Source organism: Myxocyprinus asiaticus, chromosome 33, assembly GCF_019703515.2.
Source record: "Myxocyprinus asiaticus isolate MX2 ecotype Aquarium Trade chromosome 33, UBuf_Myxa_2, whole genome shotgun sequence".
Lineage (NCBI taxonomy): Eukaryota > Metazoa > Chordata > Actinopteri > Cypriniformes > Catostomidae > Myxocyprinus > Myxocyprinus asiaticus.
In genome coordinates this window covers 35,234,368-35,254,600 of record NC_059376.1, presented here as the reverse complement: position 1 = coordinate 35,254,600, position 20,233 = coordinate 35,234,368, and the positions used below count along the sequence as shown (strand labels likewise).

General features: G+C 37.5%; 1 protein-coding gene across 1 annotated transcript; it reads left to right on the top strand.

The window, feature by feature from the left end:
• Positions 1–60: 60 nt before the first annotated feature.
• On the top strand, positions 61–19,037 carry LOC127423794 (LON peptidase N-terminal domain and RING finger protein 1-like). The gene is made up of 12 exons (XM_051668380.1): positions 61–788; positions 4,015–4,130; positions 6,320–6,442; positions 9,082–9,267; positions 9,679–9,904; positions 10,354–10,462; positions 10,935–11,049; positions 11,221–11,342; positions 11,976–12,134; positions 15,111–15,273; positions 15,922–16,074; positions 17,496–19,037. The coding sequence occupies exons 1-12, from the start codon at positions 182–184 to the stop codon at positions 17,652–17,654; spliced, it is 2,238 nt and encodes a 745-aa protein (XP_051524340.1). The 5' UTR covers positions 61–181; the 3' UTR covers positions 17,655–19,037.
• Positions 19,038–20,233: the final 1,196 nt, after the last annotated feature.

The window sequence follows — 20,233 nt, the reverse complement described above, 5'->3', positions numbered from 1 at the left end:
AATAGACGCGCTCGCTGATGGTCACGTGATGGAATTTTTTTATATAACTCATGGGCGAAACGACCGTATTTCCCGGAGCGCTAGTCACTACGTTTGCTTGTACTGTGAATTTTGAAAATGCTTTGACATTTTTTATTTATTATTTCTTTCTAAATTAGTGGCTTATCTGCCACTCGTAAGCATGGCACTGCAAAGACTAAACCAAGAATATGCTTTGGAGGAAAGGAGAAGGTTTTTCATAGCAGCTAAAACAGAAGGCGACTGGGACGATGAGGACCGTGTCGATCACCATCAACTTATTTTATTCAAAGCTGAAGCTTTAGCGTCAGAAAACCGTCTGAAAGACGCTGTCGATATGTTTGCCATGGCTCTCCGGAATGGCCCGGTTCGGCCTGACCAACTGAGCACTTTAGTAGGATGCGTTCTGCGCAACTTCAAGACGAAATCGAGGGAAGAGTCGCTTCCAAAGAGTGAGCCCGAATGGACAAATGAATTTGACTGCCCCGGTTGTCATAGTTTTATAGGCGAGCCTGTGACGGTGATCTGTGGACATTCGTATTGTAGAAGATGTTTACAACATAACGCTTTCTCCAAATGTAAACTTTGCAGTGAGGACATCACGATGAGGCCCGGGGAACCCCGACTCAACGTAATTTTATGTGGACTTTTAGAGAAGTGGTTTCCCAAAGACGTTCAAAGGACGAGATGCCTAGGAGAAGCCGAAAGCCTGTTGAGGAGTAAACAGTACGACAAGGCTATTGCACTAACAAGTAAATTATTAGAATCTGGTAAGTTCCCATCCGTTCTCATTTCTACATCAGAAATGTCACTTTGTCAGTCCTATGAACGTCGTGTGTTTTTGCTCGCAAGAAAATACAGACATGCGCAAAGTTAGTACGTAACAACATCGTTGCCATGTCTTATTATTCATAAAGATTACGAGGTGGACAGAGTTTTATTGACCAACATTTGGCTTGTCAACGCATTAGCCCCGCCCACTAGATCATGTAACCAAACGCGACACTGTTACAAAACGCGCGTTAAGTGCGCGTGCGCATTAGGAGCCAGTTGTGTAAGGGAGGTCGTGACACACAAAAAGTGTTTTATAATCTGAGGGTAAGTGAGTTTTACAATAGCAAAGACGACGTAATAATCATAATGTTCAAGAGTTTGTGCAGTATGGGGGATGTGTGGCCCAGTCTTGCAGCCTACGTGTTCAAAACGTATTTTTTTGTTATTTATTTTTTTAGTCAGCATCAACTAATAATATTGGAATTCAAAAGACTGCAGTGTCAGTTTAGGGATAATTGGGAACTTATATATATATATTAAATAATATAAGTAGCTTTTATAACTAACTTAGAATATATTTATAAATAATATATAAATTTGCCTCAGTAACAGCTGATGATACATTTAATAGCCTAAACAGTGGTTCTTAACAAAGGGGGGGCCCCATCAAGGGGCCTCAGTAAACTTCCAAAGGGGCAATGAGATGACTTGATATGATTTAAAATAAGATATATTGTAGTAATAATATTTAATATGCTAAAAGCAAGACGCAGGCCTACAACAATCATTTAACATCTTGGACAATGGTTTATTGTTATTATGTGGCTTTTAGTACATTTCTTTTAGCTTCGAGGCATCCGCAAATGCTAGTGTACTCCTAAAAGTTAACAATGCTAACTTGATATCAGGGTCAGAAATTAACAGGTGCTCGGGGCAAAAATGCCACTAAAAGTGACAAATAGGCCCCTGAATGTTTCTTCATTTTCTATTCTAGGCGTTGGTAAACAGATTGTTGCATAAAACAAAGCATTCAAATTTTCTGATAGAGAATTTATGTTAATAAATTGACTAAATTGAAGTATTTTACACTATTTTTATATGATTAGAAGTTTTAAAAAAAAATGCTCCCCACCCTTGGGGTTCGCTAGTTCGAATACCAGGGCGTGCTTAGTGACTCCAGCCAGGTCTCCTAAGCAACCAAATTGGCCCGGTTGCTAGGGAGGGTAGAGTCACATGGGGTAACCTCCTGGTCATCGCTATAATGTAGTTCGTTCTCGGTGGGGCGCGTGGTGAGTTGAGCGTGGTTGCCGCGGTGGATGGCGTGAAGCCTCCACACTTGCTATGTCTCCGTGGCAACGCGCTCAACAAGCCACGTGATAAGATGCGCGGGTTGACGATCTCAGACGTGGAGGCAACTGGGATTCGTCCTCTGCCACCCAGACTGAGGCGAATCACTATGCGACCACAAGGACTTAAAAGCACATTGGGAATTGGGCATTCCAAATTGGGAGAAAAAGGGGAAAAATCCAAAAAAGAAAAATGCTTCCGAAAATGAAAACCAGGGAGCATATATCACCATTGAAAGAGAGGACTCAAATTTTCTTGATTTTTGGAGTTTGGACATATAAGAGGTCATTGTACTATAAAAGCATACTGTAAGTTTCAGAACTCAAAACTTCCTCCTCACTGCAAAAAGAGCAGCTGTTGAAACCAAGCTGCCAAAAGGACTTGTTCTCTACTTTCTCCACATTGTGATGTCACACTGTGGTAGACATTTGTATCTGACTGCTTCCACAACAACGTCTACTTTACAAATCACTTCCATAGCCCTGCCCAGTAGCGGTGAGCAGTGAGATGGCATGTCAGTCAAGAGCAGAGAGCCAATCATAAAAGTGGGCGTTTACTGTCAAATCTTAAAGGAGAAGCAGCACCAAAACCAAGTGTTTCTGACAGAGGATCAGAATGAGTGTGGAAAAAAAAATTATATATATATTTTTTATATAAATGTATCATATTGTATACATCATTTTTTTTTACATACGTGTATATATATATGTAATATTATATGTGAACCTCAAGGAACATATTAAAATAATAAAAAAGGCAAGACCCCTTTAATGGAAAAATTCAATTCTGACATTTCTTGATAAACAGTATGCATTTAATTATTTCTTTTTGGGGAAAAGGGACCAACAATATTGATGACCAATCAAACGTGCTCTAGAATAAGAATGTCCCTCCCTTTAAATTATAAATACCACCTGCCCCTGACTAGCAATAACAAGTAGCAAGTTATGGTTTACAGCTAGTATTTGCACATGTTTTACCCCAATGTGCTGTTTCAATAGGAAATGTAGTATCATCAAGACATTTCATGGGGTCATTAAAGTTCACTTGCTCCCTAGCTTAGGACAGTGTGTTCTCCAAAAATGGCAGTAAGACATACTGGTAGAATCTAGGTCAAGGTAGTAAAACTGCGTGTCACTCATGGAGCCACTGAAGCTGTGATGTAACAGACAAAATCTTTTACCCCCTTACTGAATAATTCTTTATTATTGCGCAAGCAGATTGAATCTCAAGAAGAATCAATGACGCACATTATTTGTTTCTCATTGTTGATTCATAAAAACACAGCAAAGGGTTTCATATCATATCTTGATTAAGTGAATGACAGGATATTTTGAAATGATGCAGAAATTATATTTGCTTAGGTTACATAACAGCTACATAATGTACCAACCGTAAGGTGGGTCTACACATAAATTGGGCCACTTTGATGGTGTTCTTCTTTAGTAATCCTTGTCACATTGTGTTCAGGACATGCATCTTGATAAAAGGGTTGGTCCAGAGTTTTAACGTAACTGAACATACTGTATCAGAGACACAGCATAAGCAGAGTGCTTCAGTCTGATCTCATTTGGTGTATCCTTATTTGCCCTTGTGAAGAACAAGCAGTGCTGCTGGTTACCTTGAGCCTTAAACACTCTCTCCATTTATTCATGCAGCATTTCAATGCACAAGTGCCCTCTCCTTTAAGAAGGCAACATTCTACTGATATTTGCAGATTTAATGTGTGAGATCAGGAGTATTATGATAAATATTATAATGGCTCATAGACTGACAAAAATGCATGGACGTTTTGCCATTATCTGTACAAATCAGTCATTTGAATAATCCAGTATCAAAGTAATTTAATGATGTTTTGCCTTTTCTCTTTCTCAGACATTAGTAATGTGTGGGTGCGAGCTTGTCATGCTGAGGCTCACAGAGGACTTAAGCAGTACCATCAGGCTTTGGAAGACTGGGAGACTTGTCTTAGTGCTACTCCATCCCCAGAGGTATGTCTGTGCATCTTCCTAACATGGACAGCCACAGATGATCCATGGTGTATCAGCATGCTTGTAATAGTGTTGTAATAGTTGGATTGCTGCTTTAAAAAAACATTGGCAAACTCAGCCGTAACTCCGAGGTTAGATGCTTTCTGTTGCTGCTTGACTTTTTGTAGATTCTTGCCCATAAAGAGATTAAACTTTTTATGCTTATCTGGTTCCATTTTTTGCTATCAGTTCATTTAAAATGAAAATCCAATCTAGAGGTCTGTTTTCCTGCGAAATTCCCATGGGACCCGATAAAATTTCTTGTGGCATGGGATAAAATTTTCGAGTTGAAGGCGTGAGCGGACAGTACGTCCATGAGTTGTGTGTGGGAGCGGGCAGTCAGACAATATCCACATTGAATTTTTCAGGCTATCTTTTTTTTATTTGGTTAATTAATGAATGCAAAAAAATAAAAAAAATTACTTATTCAATTTTTCAACGTATTTATTTTTGATAACAAAATTAATTTCTTAATGCACAGAAATCGTGCATCAAATTATCCAATATTTAAAGCAGGCGATGCAGGTAGTCAACGGTGCTTTAGAAGAATGGCAGACCAAAGCGTGAACTCACTGTGTCATCAAAGGATGTAAAACTCAGACAAATTGTTAATTTAGTGTTAAGAAATCAACCTCAGGCAAGTTAGATGGGCATCATTTCACACATCATCTGATAATAGCAATAACAGAAAAATAAAACGTTCTTTGTGTACACTTGCTGTCTATTTGTATGGCTTTTGGCCTATGTGGAAAACAAATGTGGGTTTGCAGGATCATGAGCGGTCGGGAAGAAAATCACTGCAGGCAAAGAGCGGGTGAACATGGAGTAAAATGGAGCGGGCAGGTGCGGGATGGAAAAATAGTTCCGTGTTGACCTCTAATCGAACCCATATTGGTTGAAACGACTCAGTTTCAGTCATCAGGATTTTAGGTTCAAATGTAAAAAAATTTTTCAGTGTAGGGATGTAAGGAAAATTTAATATCTAAGGTCCTATAAGTGGTCACCATTTCTTTTATGTTTAAAACCATTTTGCCTCCATTTTAAATGGTGCTGCGGTGTGACAATGTGAGGGGGCACCTCCCGAAACCTCAAGAAAATGTCCTGGTCCTATTTTATTCCAAAATCCAAAGAAACAAACAATAAATTATACTTTGCACATAGAAGTGAAGCCTATTTTTAGGACCATTAAGATTTTTTACATTGTGACATTATTTTCATGACAGTTTCACCCATTTTACCCTCAGTTTTAATTACTGCAATGCAGTGCAAAAAAAAAAAAAAAAAGGTAAATTATGATATTTTCATTACAGCAGCGTGAATTTTTACAAATATTATTTAAATTGTAAATTAATAACGTACATAAGAAAATCATTGGACAACAGATTTTTTTTTTTTTTTACTGAAGTACGTTAAAAAATAAACATGTTACGGTAATGAGAATCATTATCAAAAAGATTGAGCATTACAAAAGTAAAATGTCTAGGTGTGTTACGGTAATGAGAATTTGTGGGTAAAATGTGCAAAAGTGTCCAAAAAAATTATATCACAAAGCAATAAATCTCAATGGTCCTAAATTTAGACCTCTTTTTCCTTAAGCAAACAATATATATCTTTTTTTGGTATTAATTTGGGGTTAAAAATGAACAGGACATTTTCTTGACAGGTTTCGTGAGAATCACTCATATGAAGTCATAAAACTGCATGTTTAAGCATTTTAGAAGTATTGGAAAAATTTAGTTGAAAATAGTTTTAGATTAATTTATAGAATTATGTCACACCACAGGACACTGCTGAAACTGCTTGAAATTTCATGTAAACTACCCTGCTGCATTTATGCCATTTACATCGGAAAACCCTGTAAAGGGATGCCATCATGTTAATCACATAATTGGAGTAATTACAGAATGTTTGCAAAGCTGACAAGTGAATTAAGTGGGGATAAGGGGATAAAATGTGGGTCACTCATGTGTGTTTGTCTATTTATATGCTTGTTGTGTGTGTTAGAGAGGATGTCCGAGTGTCTAGTACTGTTATTAGCCTTCAGGCCATTTAACAAGGCTAGACTATCAAGTATTCTGATCAGATTAACCCAAAAACAGCATCTGTGCCACTGGAAACCCTTGGCTCACTCTGTTCTCTCTTACTTGCAGGGATATTTCTGCAAAGCAAAGATTCTCCAAGAGATGGGTCATGTAGATGAATCTCTGCAAGTCTTCCTACAGTGTTTGGCAATAGATGAAAACTTCCACCATGCTAAACAAGAGGTGGAATTGGTGAGATGAATCTCTCTCTGTTGGTCATATAGGGCCTAATGTATAGTTATTAGACGCTGATGTATGGTGAGATCCATTTTGGTTGATGATTCAATTAAAGCCCTGCGTTGTGATTTATAATTTGATATGGATTGAAATTTTGAATAATATCATGATATAGCCAGCACACTCTCTCTTCGAGGGGTGCTAAGTGGAATTGCATTACACTGATGTGTAGTCTTTTGACTACAGAGTTGAAGAGTTTCAGTGCAACAGCCAACTACACAGACAAGGCTTTGCTATATGTAATGATATAATTTTTTGACATTATTTAGACAAAAATTTAGCTTTAGGTAAATAAAAATGTCATGAACAATTTTAGGCCATTTTCACTTTGCAGCTATTTAATATAGAATTTATTTGTGACTTACACACACGTACCAAAAAAGCTATATAATTGACTATATTAACCAGACCAAATGTTTGCATTTGTGTTGGAGCCGTGGCCTTGCAGTTACCTCATGCGCTCTAACACATTGAGCTTTGGTGCTCATATGGTTGATGCATGTTTGAATCCAGTCTTTAACAATTCTCATTCCTGTTCTTCTTCCTTCTCCCCACCATTTTCTGTTTTTTATCTTCCATACTTTAAATAAATAAAGTAAAAAACAAACTTTCAAAGAAGAAAATGGTATTTAATATGATTGGCTTTATAGGGCAGTATACAGCTCTAGTGAAATCAGCTAAATGAGAGGATGCAAGTGCACAGGGTCAGCGGTGGCTCCACATTCTGTTTATTCATCTTTGTGCACTAAATAAAGCCATTTGTGGGCACAGTAGGTACAGTCTCACGATAGCATTGATTCAAAGGCAATACAGTGCTTGGAGGTCAATACACTGGGGACAGGACTGATTAACATTTAAGTCAAAGTGTGACGATACATGTTCTAGTTATTCGTGTCTTAAAAGGTTTACTTTTCAAACAAAATTAAATTGTAATAAGATGTGGCCAAACTGAAGTTTCATATGAATAGGACAGTCCATAATTAAATTATGTACATTATTTATGATGGGCCAAGCCTTGTGACTTTCTGCCTAAGCAAACAGAAAGGCAAGAAAAATGCACTGTGAGCATTGCTTATAATCTGTGTATTTTTCAGTGTACATTTGTGTTCGTGTGTGTTTATAGAAAGGCTTAAAACACTCATTTCGCATATGCTGCTCTTATGCAATTACAGTAGGTGCTTTACTGTGGCATTTATTAGGACTGTGAACAGTCTAAAGCCACGGTCACAGTAGGCATTGATAATGCTAAATTTCTTTGGACTCTGCAATGAAGGATATGATTCACACTCTAAATAAATTATAAAAACACACATAAATAATATTATTTTCAAAATGTTAAAATATACCATCTACTCCACTTTCACGCAGCTATGCAAACCATGTCCAATTGTAATATGTATTCTTTGTGTTGTGCCCAGAGGTCAGAGTGTGACGTTTAGATCTTCTATTGGTCAAACATTCTCTGGCAATTTGAATTTACTGGACTGAGTTTACCAAACTTGAACTTTGGTATGTAGAGGAATACAAAATGTCTTCGTATGAGCTGTGAGCCTGGATTTGCAGTCTTCAGTGTTCAGATGCTTACGAATGGGAGTAAATGGAGCACAAAGTCTATAGTGACTTAAGCTGCCTTATATACTTCCAATATACTTATCTGATTTGTGTTTTAAAAACACAGTCAGTCATTCCCAGCACTTACAGGGCCGTTTAACTTATCTAAACATCAGAGCTCTTGCTCACTCCAGTGTTTGACCAAGTAATGTATAGACCAACATACTCCGCATAGTCTGGCTTCCAGGCAGGCTGACCTAATGTGATTTCTTCACCCTACTTACCCCAGAGCTGTCAATTATCATTTAGACCTTCATGAATGATCTGACTTACTGGCATCAAGGTCAACTTTTATGACAGAGATAGAGTTATGAGGTGTGAAATGAAACATCAGAGTGTTGAAACAGCGGCTCATGTCAGCAACCATACTGTTTGTAGATTCGAAATTGAACTGAAGACCTTGCAATACAGAGCGGTGTAATGGAGATTAGGCTACACTGTAAATGTTTTCTAAACATTCGACATCTAAATTAACTGGTTTTCTACCTGACTACATTAGGTTAAACAATTGTTAAGGGTTAGATCAGGTAAAAAATAAAACAATAAAAGATTTGTGCATTCATTGAATGTTATAAGTGTTATGCCTTATGTAAATAGATTGTTACTCTGTTTAAGCTGTTTGGTTGACTCCAACTGACTTGAAAATTCATTTACACGTTGATGGTGATGCTGTGGTACTTTTGCATGATTATCATACTCTTATATCATGATATTTGCATGGTAATCCAAGGTACTTAAAAGAATACCATGGTATTACCTTGAAAGCAATGGTATTACCATGGTACACGTCCAAATAAAGCATGTTAATACCATGGTATCTTTTGGTACGTTTTTGTAAGCTGTTTGCAAAACTTTATTAAATATTAAACGTATTCACATATGAAAACGTCTCATCTATATTCTTAGCTGCATTGTGTACAAAACCTCAATGTCCCTGTGTTTTAAATCATTCTGTTCCATGTTCTTTGTTCTCCATTTCTCAGATCTTGCATGACCTGTTATCTCCAGCCTGTGAGAATGTCAAGGTGGGTTTGAAAGAGACAGCCCAGACTACCTCCCCTCACCTGCGCTGTAAAACCCTGGCAGCCGAGGGCCAGGACCAAAATCAGTACACAAAAATGCAAGTCCATCGGTCGGCATCCGCCCAACCGCCCCCTGAAAACTCAGAGGTAAGATGCCCATCCTTCAGCATTCTGAATTAGAAACCATTTTACACTGTGTCCTAACCAGCTGCGACCACAACAAGCAACAGGCCATTCTGTAGATCACTTGGTTTCTATTTCTGCAATGTTGTCCTGGATAGCCACCATGAAATCTCATTGGTTCAAAATCCATTCCTTATAACTGTACATTAAACATCAAATAAGTTCTGATTGGCTGTGATTGTGCCACATCACACAGACAAATTGCTTGTTGCTGGAATCTTTTTGCATCACGTCTGGTTAGGACACAGTGTATCACTGTCTATTTTAATAGAACTTTAGAACTACTATGTGATACCAAGTCAGCGATGTTAGCTGCTCTTAATAGTCAATTGTTCTGCCAAATACTTAAACATCTTATTTTTTTCATGTCTACAGAAATCAGATCGATGTGAAAGTTTAGAGCACTCTGGCCTGAGCAGAGCTCACTCCCTTCGTGCTCACGGGATGGTTGGGGCTGTAGAGGAGGGGCTTAAAAGAGTTAGATCCGCCCCCCAGTTGGGTGACCCAGAAAAAGGGGCGCTATTGAAGAGGAAGCTTTCTGTGTCTGAAGCAGGGCCTGGCGTGGCTTACAGCCATGGCAGTAAACATAAAAAGCATTTAGGTAAGTCGTCTTGCCTAACAAATAAGCCTGTGTGATGTCAATACACAGTTATACCACATGACCGCGTTTAGCGTGATCCTTTGACTGTGTATTCAGTTGAGAAGCCATTTAATTCTTTATTGACAACATTTGTATGACTACCAAACCTAAATGGCCTGTGGCTTTCCAATGACCATTTGCAACCTTGTAATCAGTGTTGGTGCTGATCATAGTCTACAATTGTGCAAAAAAAGTATTTAACACTTAGTGTAAGATTGTCATTGCATTCAGTATTAACATATCAAACCAAGTGGTATTTATTTATTTTTTTAACAAAAATAATACAAGCACACTTTTTAAACACAAGTAATCTCACAAAAAGAAGTTTGTGAGGTTTTTAATGATAAAACAATAGGTTTTGCCCTGTATAAAGTCTCCTTTCCATTCTCTCTTTGACCTTTCTTCTTCAGTGACTGCCTGCGCTGCTACTCCTGTGGTGACCAAGAAAACCAAGTCCCATCGAACCCTGCCAAAACACCTGCTGGACCCAAATGATTTTGAATGCTCCCTCTGCATGAGGTGAGAGACAAGCATGTTTTTAGAAGAAGTCATATACTAGAAATAGAACATGTAGAACTGAATTTAGAATAGCTTATGTTACAAATTACTTGAACAGTGCAAATAGGCCATGTACTCATGACAAAGTTTTGGGTTTGGAGCAACATAAGGGGTGTGTAAATGATGACAGAATTCTCATTTTTGGGTGAACTACCCTTTTAAGCTCTCAGAAGTGGAATGATAACCGTATTTAACTGCAGTGTATGTATGTGGCCACAAGGAAGACAAATAAATGGAGCTTGTAAAGTTGCCTTAGACAGCATCCTTCACAAAACAAAAATGCCTGGGCTGTCAGACTGCAAGTTCATTATCTAAATGTCAGTCTAAGCGTGCTTGTTGTCACCCTATCTGTTTTTACACCATACTCAAATTGAAAGTGTCAGTCAGCTTGGATGCTTTTGTTTGGCTCAACATCATCTCTTCTCTTTTCTAGATTGTTCTATCAGCCCGTCACAACACCCTGTGGTCACACCTTCTGTAAAAACTGTCTGGAGCGCTGTCTAGACCACAACCCCCAGTGCCCTCTATGCAAAGAAAGTCTCAAAGAGGTAGTTTGTCTAAAATCTCTTTGCAAAATCTTTTCCAGTTAAACTTGTAGAAAATTAGTTGTGTACCTTGAATATACCTTGTTGCAGAATTTCAATTTGTTTATAAACTATTTGAAGATACGTAATCGCTCTTTTACTCCATCTCTCTGTATTTGCTGTTTCTCTACACAGTATCTTGCCTTTAGAAAGTACACAATCACACGAGTGCTGGACAACATCATTAAGCAGTATCTATCTGAGGAACATTCAGAGAGATTGAAACTGCACACGGATGAAACAAAAGAGCTCTCTGAGTAAGCATACAGACACACCAGTGTTTGTGACTTTATTTTTTTATTTAAATGCCATTTATTACACACACCCAAAAAAACTCTGTTATGAATTATACAAACAAGCAGACAGTACTGATGCTGAAACCACATTTCTTATTATGGTCCATTGAGGGTTTAGTACGTATGGTAACAATTTTCGGTTAATTTTGAGTCCGACGTGAATGAAGTCAAATGTCAATTCAGTAACTGCTCTGACAGATTCAGTAAATTATTAGTAAGAATGATTAAAACCATTGAAATGCTAACTTGGGACATTGTGAGTTTTGTCTGATTTATTAAAAGAATCAGCTCATGAGAGTTATTTGTTTATGAATTGAACTATAATGGTCATGCATTTATGTTTAAGTGTATACTGTATACATGCTGCAAAGTAATTGTAAATGTGTTGTCTTTGTATTTCTTTAATTCAGACCTCAATCTCTTAATGGAAGTAAAATTTAAGTTATGATTTCTTTTGCCGTGGTGCTCTAGTTTTGTTTCTCAAACACTCTTACACACTGTTAGCATAACCAGCACAACTCCAATCTAATCTACAAATCACACTGAATGGAATGTGATAAACAAGCTTTCTCTATGTTTTCTGTCTCTCCCTAGTTTAACAAAGAATGTTCCCATCTTTGTCTGTACCATGGCCTACCCCACTGTGCCTTGCCCCCTCCATGTGTTTGAGCCACGGTACCGTCTTATGATCCGACGCTGCATGGAAACTGGCACACGTCAGTTCGGCATGTGCATCAACGACCCCCAGAAAGGGTAAGTTTGCTTATACTTGTTCTCATGGAACTGTGGATATGGATTATCTAGGAAATTATTTTAAAGATATTTATAAATAAGAAGCTATCTGAAAGATGAAATTCAAATAAATAAAGTAGATGATATTCATTCCCTTTTTGAGGTATATAATAAGTCAATAAAACTAAAAGAAAATGTAATAAGACAATTTTATAAATTATTCCAAAAAATGTATGTTGACAAATTATATAATATTAAAGAAAAATGGGAAATAGAATTAGATATAAAAATAACGGATTGTGAATGGAGCAGATTTTTAAAGAAGTACATATCTCCATACAATCGCACAATCTCCATTTTGGCAAGAATATACTTGGAAAATAAATATGAGATACTTTATAACACCAGAAATATTATCTAAGTATAATCAATCTATTCCAAAGTATTGGAGAGAGTGTGGTGAGATTAATGCATATACATATCTTTTATACTTGTAAAAAGTTTTATAAACATTCTGGACAGGAGTCATCCAGACAATAGGCCAAATCTTCAATATATCAAATATAATAAAAGCACAGACCATACCTTTGGGTATATATCCTTTAGTCCTTTATAGAGATGAGTTGTATTTGTTTAGGATCTTAAGAATTGCAGCCCTTAAACAAATAACACGAAATTGGAGAAGACAAGAAGCCCGTTTTATTAGATTGGCTAAACTTAGTACTCAAAGTTTATTCTATGGAGATGGTAACATTTGAAATTAATAGAAAATATGTATATATATATTTTTTAAACAAAGATGGGCTCCATTTAATCTAATATATGAAATTAAAGAATAAGTGGGAAGACAGAAAAGTAGTCGAATGGAATTGCTTTACCAAGTCCTTTATTTATTTTTTTACTATTATTGTTATGTCTTTTTAATAATAAAAAAAAAATGTTTTCTCTCTCTCTCTGGGTTTAAGCTCTTATGCATGTATGCACTATCGAACTGGAATCAAATTGTGAGATATACAGTATGAATGTTTATATGTGTATATACATTATATGCATACAAAATGCTAACATACATATGCACTTGTACTTCTATTAATTTTTTTATTTTTTATTTATTATTAGTATTAATTTATTTGTTGAATAATATATTGGTGGGGGGAGAAAATTAATATCACACATAAAAAAGAGAAAAGAAAAAAGTATTAAATAATTTTGTCTATTAGAAAGAATGTAAATGATATGAACAGTTGAAGTCAGAAGTTTACATATATTTAGGTTGAAGTCATTAAAACTCATTTTTTAACCACAGATTTAATATTAGAAAATTATAGTTTTGGCAGATCATTTAGGACATCTACTTTGTGCATGACAAAAGTCATTTTTCCAACAATTGTTTAAAAACAGATTGTTTCACATTTAATTGACTATATCACAATTCCAGTGGGTCAGAAATTAACTGTGCCTTCTGAGCAGCTTGGAAAAATCCAGAAAATGATGTCAAGCCTTTAGACAATTAGCCAATTAGTTTCTGATTGGAGGTGTGCTGAATTGGAGGTGTACCTGTATTTTAAGGCCTACCTTCAAACTCTGTGCCTCTTTGCTTGACATGAGAAAATCAAAAGAAATCAGCCAAGACCTCAGAAAAACTTTGTGGACCTACACAAATCTGGTTTATCCTTGGTAGCAATTTCCAAATGCCTGAAGGTACCATGTTCATCTGTAAAAACAATAGTACGCAACTATAAAAACCAAGAGACCGCGTAGCCATCATACCGCTCAGGAAGGAGACGCATTCTGTCTCCTAGAGATGAATATAGTTTGGAGCGAAAAGTGCAAATCAATCCCAGAACAACAGCAAAGGACCTTGTGAAGATGTTGGATAAAACAGGTAGACAAGTATCTATATCCACAGTAAAACGAGTCCTATATCAACATAACCTGAAAGGCTGCTCAACAAGGAAGAAGCCACTGCTCCAAAACCACCATAAAAAAGCCAAAACTACAGGTTGTAAGTGCACATGGGGACAAAGATCTTACTCTAGAAATGTCCTCTGGTCTAATTAAACAAAAATGTAACTGTTTGGCCATAATGTCCATCAAAATGTTTGGAGGAAAAAGGGTAAGGTTTGTAAGCCGAAGAACACCATCCCATCCGTGAAGCATGGGGGTGGCAGCATCATGTTGTGGGGGTGCTTTGCTGTAGGAGGGACTGGTGCACTTCACAAAATAGATGGCATCATGAGGAAGGAAAATTATGTGGATATATTGAAGCAACATCTCAAGACATCAGCCAGGAAGTTAAAGCTCGGTCGCAAATGGGTCTTCCAAATGGACAACGACCCCAAGCATACCTCCAAAGTTGTGGCAAAATGGCTTAAGGACAACAAAGTCAAGGTATTGGAGTGGCCAATACCAGTGACCGCAATCCGATAGAAAATTTGTGGGCAGAACTGAAAAAGCTTGTGCAAGCAAGGAGGCCTAAAAACCTGACTCAGTTACACCAGTTCTGTCTGGAGGAATGGGTCAAAATTCCAACAACTTCTTGTGAGAAGCTTGTGGAAGGCTAACCAAAACATTTGACCCAAGTTAAACAATTTAAAGGCAATGCTACCAAATATTAACAAAGTGTATGTAAACATCTGACCCACTGGGAATGTGATAAAAGAAATAAAAGCTGAAATAAATCATTCTCTCTACTATTATTCTGACATTTCACATTCTTAAAATAAAGTAGTGATCCTAACTGACCTAAGACAGGGAATTTTTTCTACGATTAAATGTCAGGAATTGTGAAAAACTGAGTTTAAATGTATTTGGCTAAGGTGTATTTAAGCTTCTGACTTCAGCTGTACAATAAATGTAAATGACATGAACAATGTAACGAGAAATGTAATGACATTTGAACAGATTAAAAAAGAAAAAGAAAAGAAAAGGAACTGTGAGTTTGTCTTTTTGATTATGTACAAAGTTGATGTATATTTTGATGAATTATTTTTGAAGGTTTGTGGACTACGGCTGCATGCTCCAGATTCGCAGTGTACATTTCCTCCCAGACGGACGCTCTATCGTGGATACAGTTGGTGGGAAGAGATTTCGCGTTCTCTCGCGTGGAATGAAAGACGGATATTGTATCGCCAACATTGAATATCTTAAGGATATGAAGGTATACACCACTGCTGGAATGTTAGATTACATAATTAAAATCTGGAGAGTTACATATTAAGGGAAAAAATGCAGAAAAATCTGCAGGGAAAGAAGTGTAGGACTTTCACAAATCTGTTTTGAAAACATTTAAGAGACCATATGTCCTCCAGTTTAGTTTGACAAAAAGATAAATTAAGTTTTAATTTAATGTTTTTTTTTTTTTATATGCTACTCATTTAAGTCACTTTGGATAAAAGCATCGGCTAAATGACTAAATGTAAATAAAGATTAGAGACAGATTATATTTTTACTGATTTTCACACTTTTCTACTTAATCGGTAAGTGGTTCCTCAATATTGGATCTACCGATAAATGGAAAATGATATGATAATAATATAATTTACTTTATATAATTGTCAATAGTAATATTGTTATTATCATTAAAATATTCATAATTTATATTATATTATTATTGTTGTAGTTTATATTTTAATTATTAATATAACAATTAACAATTATTTTGTCATTGTGTCAAAAATATGATTGAATAAAAATCAGTTCTGCAAATCGGTTATTGGACAATAATCAGTATTGCATAGGTCACAAAAAGCAATATTGGTCAATATGTAATAAATAAACTGTGTTGGAATTTTTTTTTGTGTTGTAGGTAAATGACGAGGAAGAACTGGAGAAACTACAAGTTTTGCATGATCAGGTGTATGACCAGGCCCGCAAATGGTTCCAGAACCTGGAGAACCGTTTCCGGAACCAGATCCTCCAGCATTTTGGCCCAATGCCTGAGAGAGAGGCTGACATCCAGGTAATTCCCACTCGATTAATCCCCCACTACACATAGAAGCCCTGTCCACTTTTCTTCTATAGCAGGCTGGGCAGGAAGAAGTGGGTCAAACTGCAATCAGGGTTTCGCTTACATAAGACACAAGAACAGTTACACCATGTATGTGTCAGAAAGAACGGAAGTGAACTTGACAGCTTTCACAATCGGGCACAAATATGCACACACACAAACACATACACACAAAGTCTGGTAAACATATTAGCGGGTTGTCCTGAAGAGGGATGGCATACTTTGAATGATAACAGAGGTCATGGTTGTGTAAGAGAAGAACAGCCTGTCCTTATGAGGAGACTAAGATTTTATGGGCCAAAACGTCCCATGATTTCTAAGTAAGGGCAAAGGTTTGTATGGTTGATTTTAGAGACATGCTCAAGGTAGTTTCGTTTTGCTGATCGTTTCTCTTTTACGAAACCAAGCAATGTTAAAGGGGTCATATCATGAGGAATAAAAATGTCCTTGATCTTTTGATCAGAAAAACTTGATGTTAAAATATACTTTAATTTTCAGAACTCGAAACTTTCTCTCCAGTCCAAAAAGAGGAGGGGGGGCCTGGGTAGCTCAATGTTAAAATACGCTGGCTACCTCCCCTGGAGTTTGCTAGTTTGAATCCCAGGGTGTGCTGAGTGACTCCAGCCAGGTCTCCTAAGCAACCAAATTGGCCCGGCTGCTAGGGAAGGTAGAGTTACATGGGGTAACCTCCTTGTGGTCTCTATAATGTGGTTCGTTCTCGGTGGGGCGCGTGGTGAGTTGAGCGTGGATGCAGCGGTGGATGGCGTGAAGCCTCCACATGCCCTGTGTCTCCGTGGCAACGCGCTCAACAAGCCAAGTGATGAGATGCGCGGGTTGACGGTCTCGGACGCAGAGGCAGCTGGGATTTGTCCTCCGCCACCCGGATTGAGGCGAATCACTACGTGACCACGAGGGCTTAAAAGCGCACTGGGAATTGGGCATTCCAAATTTGGTGAAAAAGGGGAAAAATCAGTTTATTTTCTAACTATATACCTGATCATTTCAGTCTAACTTCATCTGTTTATGCATCACATTTCAGAGCAGATTGTTTTGTGGAACTGTTTCAATGTCATGCAGGCTTTGCAAAGAGGCTGTTATTGAAAAATTGGGCTGTTCAAACTTTATTGGACTCGAAAAACAGACCTCAATTTCTAAGGGTCATGTAGAGGGTGGAAAATGTTTATGGAAAACTAAAGTACTGGCAATTAATTTTATTGCAAAAACTGCACACATAAGGAGGGGAATTTAAATAAATATAATAAATAATAGAAAAATGCATGATATGACCTCCTTAATGTATTTGTATTACCAGCCTGCTATGAAATTTCAAGACTACCCTAAGACACTGAACACACTGTTGCTCTGTTTTGTAGGTCACACCCAATGGTCCAGCATGCTGTTGGTGGCTGCTAGCTGTTCTTCCTGTCGATCCTCGTTACCAGCTGTCTGTCCTGTCCATGACAACTCTAAAAGAACGACTAGTCAAGATCCAACACATCCTTACCTACCTGCAGAACCTCCCCAGTGACTAGAGCTTCCTTACATACACACACACACGTTGGATTCAAGAACTGATGAGATTCCAAGGAGACTCGACTGAAACCCTGCATAGGCTTCCATCTGGGGTCAGATGTTACTCATGCCAAGAGTTTTAAGAATAAAGTGTTTTTCATGGTGTCATACTGATCTGTTCATCACCACCACCTCAAAGAGCATTGTTATAAAGGAATTTTCCACCAAAAATTACAGTTCTCTCATATCCTCATTTGCCCAAGTCCCCATGTACTTTTATTGTATGGAAAATAGCGACCAGGACATTAACACAACTACTTTTGTGTCACACTGAAGAAAAGTCAAACAGGTTTGGATTGACATGAGGGTAAATGATGACAGAATTTTAATTTCATGGTGACATTCCTTTAAGAGTATTTATATGTTTGTTGAACACTGATTTGAGATGAGTGTTAGACAACATCCCCTCCTATTGTATTTATTATGCCAGTCAAACAACCTGTCAGATCTCCTTTCGGTTAAACGGTCAACTTAAATATTATATAGCTTGTTTTCTTTTGATGCTCAAAGCCTCCATACAGTGCTTTGAAGGCAGAAATGTTGCTGGAGAGCATTCCAACATTTAAGACATGATCATGTCATGTTTTGTGTGTTGGAATAGACTGGAAGCATCTTCAGAGACAAAATCTTTTATGATGATTTTTGGGCAACAAGGTAGAGGGCAAGACATTTTTGGCATCTTACTAAATCTTCATTTCTTAAAACTCTGGATAAACGAAAGGCAGATATCTCACTTCAGAGCGTCCAGCCAAGCTTTCTGTCACTATAATTGTGGGTTTGCTTTGGTTCTTGGCTGATCAAAAAAACAAAAGATCAATATTGTAAGTGTCTCTGTCAAATCCACTACAACTTGTCAATTTTAAGGCAAAGTTGTGTTATCAATATGTTTAACTGTGTTTGTACGAAATAAATTGTAAAGGGAAACTTGCAATATTTTGACTGATGGATCAGAACAGTCTATTGTTGCCTGCAACCAGCATCATACTGCTAGGAGATCCAGCAAGCATTCTGAAAATTGACTGTTGAATGCGAATTGTCTTTAGCTCATACATGTGTCATGCTTGTGTGCAGAATAACTTTTGCCTTAAAATACCTAGTTGCATTCTGCTCTCATAGTATAATGCATCGGCTTGGGTTTTTGCATTCCGGAGAAATAAATCTGTTTTGATTTACTTAATTTGCCTCTTGGCCAAATCCTTTTCAGTGTGTAAAATATGTCAAATAATGGCTTTATGTAAATCATTTTGTTTTGAGGAAGAACTTTTTTTTTTTTTTTTTTTTTAATTCTCTTTGCTCAAATATTTAATTTGTCAACTTTCAAATAAAATGCACTTTTGTTTTCATTGTATCTCTGCTTTGTTGTAACATTATAAATGTGATATATTTAATGCATACAGTTGCCTACATATAAACCTCCAAAAGGTGGCAGCACAATGTCATTTATTGTGCAACAGCAGACGTTTCATAAGATTTGCTCTCTGTTCTGATTAGAATCAGAATGAGCTTTATTGCCAAGTATGCTTACACATACAAGGAATTTGTCTTGGTAACAGAAGCTTCCAGTGCACAAAACAATACAACAAGACAGAGATAATAAAAATTAAAAAAAATAGAATAAAAATATAAGTATATATAGAAATACACAATAAGACAAATATATATATATATATATATATATATATATACATACATACACGTATGTACAAATACAAATCTGTTATATACAGATGCAAGGGAATGTATGGCAGAAGAGGTAGGATATGTTGGATAAATATAAATAGACTAAGCTGTGTTTTGCACGTAATTATTGCTCAGTGGGGCAGTTTTAACTGTTCATGAGATGGATAGCCTAAGGGAAAAAACGTACTGTGCCTGACGGTTCTGGTGCTCAGTGCTCTGTAGCGCCGTCCAGAAGGCAACAGTTCAACAAGGCAGTGGGCTGGGTGAGTGGGGTCCAGAGTGATTTTTCCAGCACTTTTCCTCACTCTGGAAGTGTACAGTTCTTGAAGGGAAGGCAGGGGGCAACCAATAATCCGCTCAGCAGTCCGAACTGTTCTTTGTAGTCTTCTGATGTCCGATTTCGTAGCTGAACCAAAATAGACAGTTATTGAAGTGCAGAGGACAGACTCAATGACTGCTGAGTAGAACTGTATCAGCAGCGCCTGTGGCAGGTTGAACTTCCTCAGCTGGCGAAGGAAGTACAACCTCTGCAGGGCCTTTTTCACAATGGAGTCAATGTGGGTCTCCCACTTCAGGTCCTGTGAGATGGTAGAGCCCAGGAACCTGAATGACTCCACTGCTGCCACAGTGCTGTTCAGAATGGTGAGCGGGATCGATGCTGGGGTTTTCCTCCTAAAGTCCACAATCATCTCCACTATTTTGAGTGTTTCCAGCTCCAGGTTGTTTTGACTGCACCAGTGAGCCAGCCGTTCAACCTCCCTTCTGTATACAGACTCATCGTCATCTTGGATGAGGCCAATGACAGTAGTGTTATCTGCAAACTTCAGGAGCTTGACAGAGGGGTCCTTGGTGGTGCAGT

Coding starts and splice junctions, on each gene's coding strand:
- LOC127423794 (XM_051668380.1), top strand. CDS start 182: ATGGCACTGCAAAGACTAAACCAAGAATATGCTTTGGAGGAAAGGAGA. Junction 4,131..6,319: donor GTGCTACTCCATCCCCAGAG/GTATGTCTGTGC, acceptor TCTTACTTGCAG/GGATATTTCTGCAAAGCAAA. Junction 6,443..9,081: donor CTAAACAAGAGGTGGAATTG/GTGAGATGAATC, acceptor TCCATTTCTCAG/ATCTTGCATGACCTGTTATC.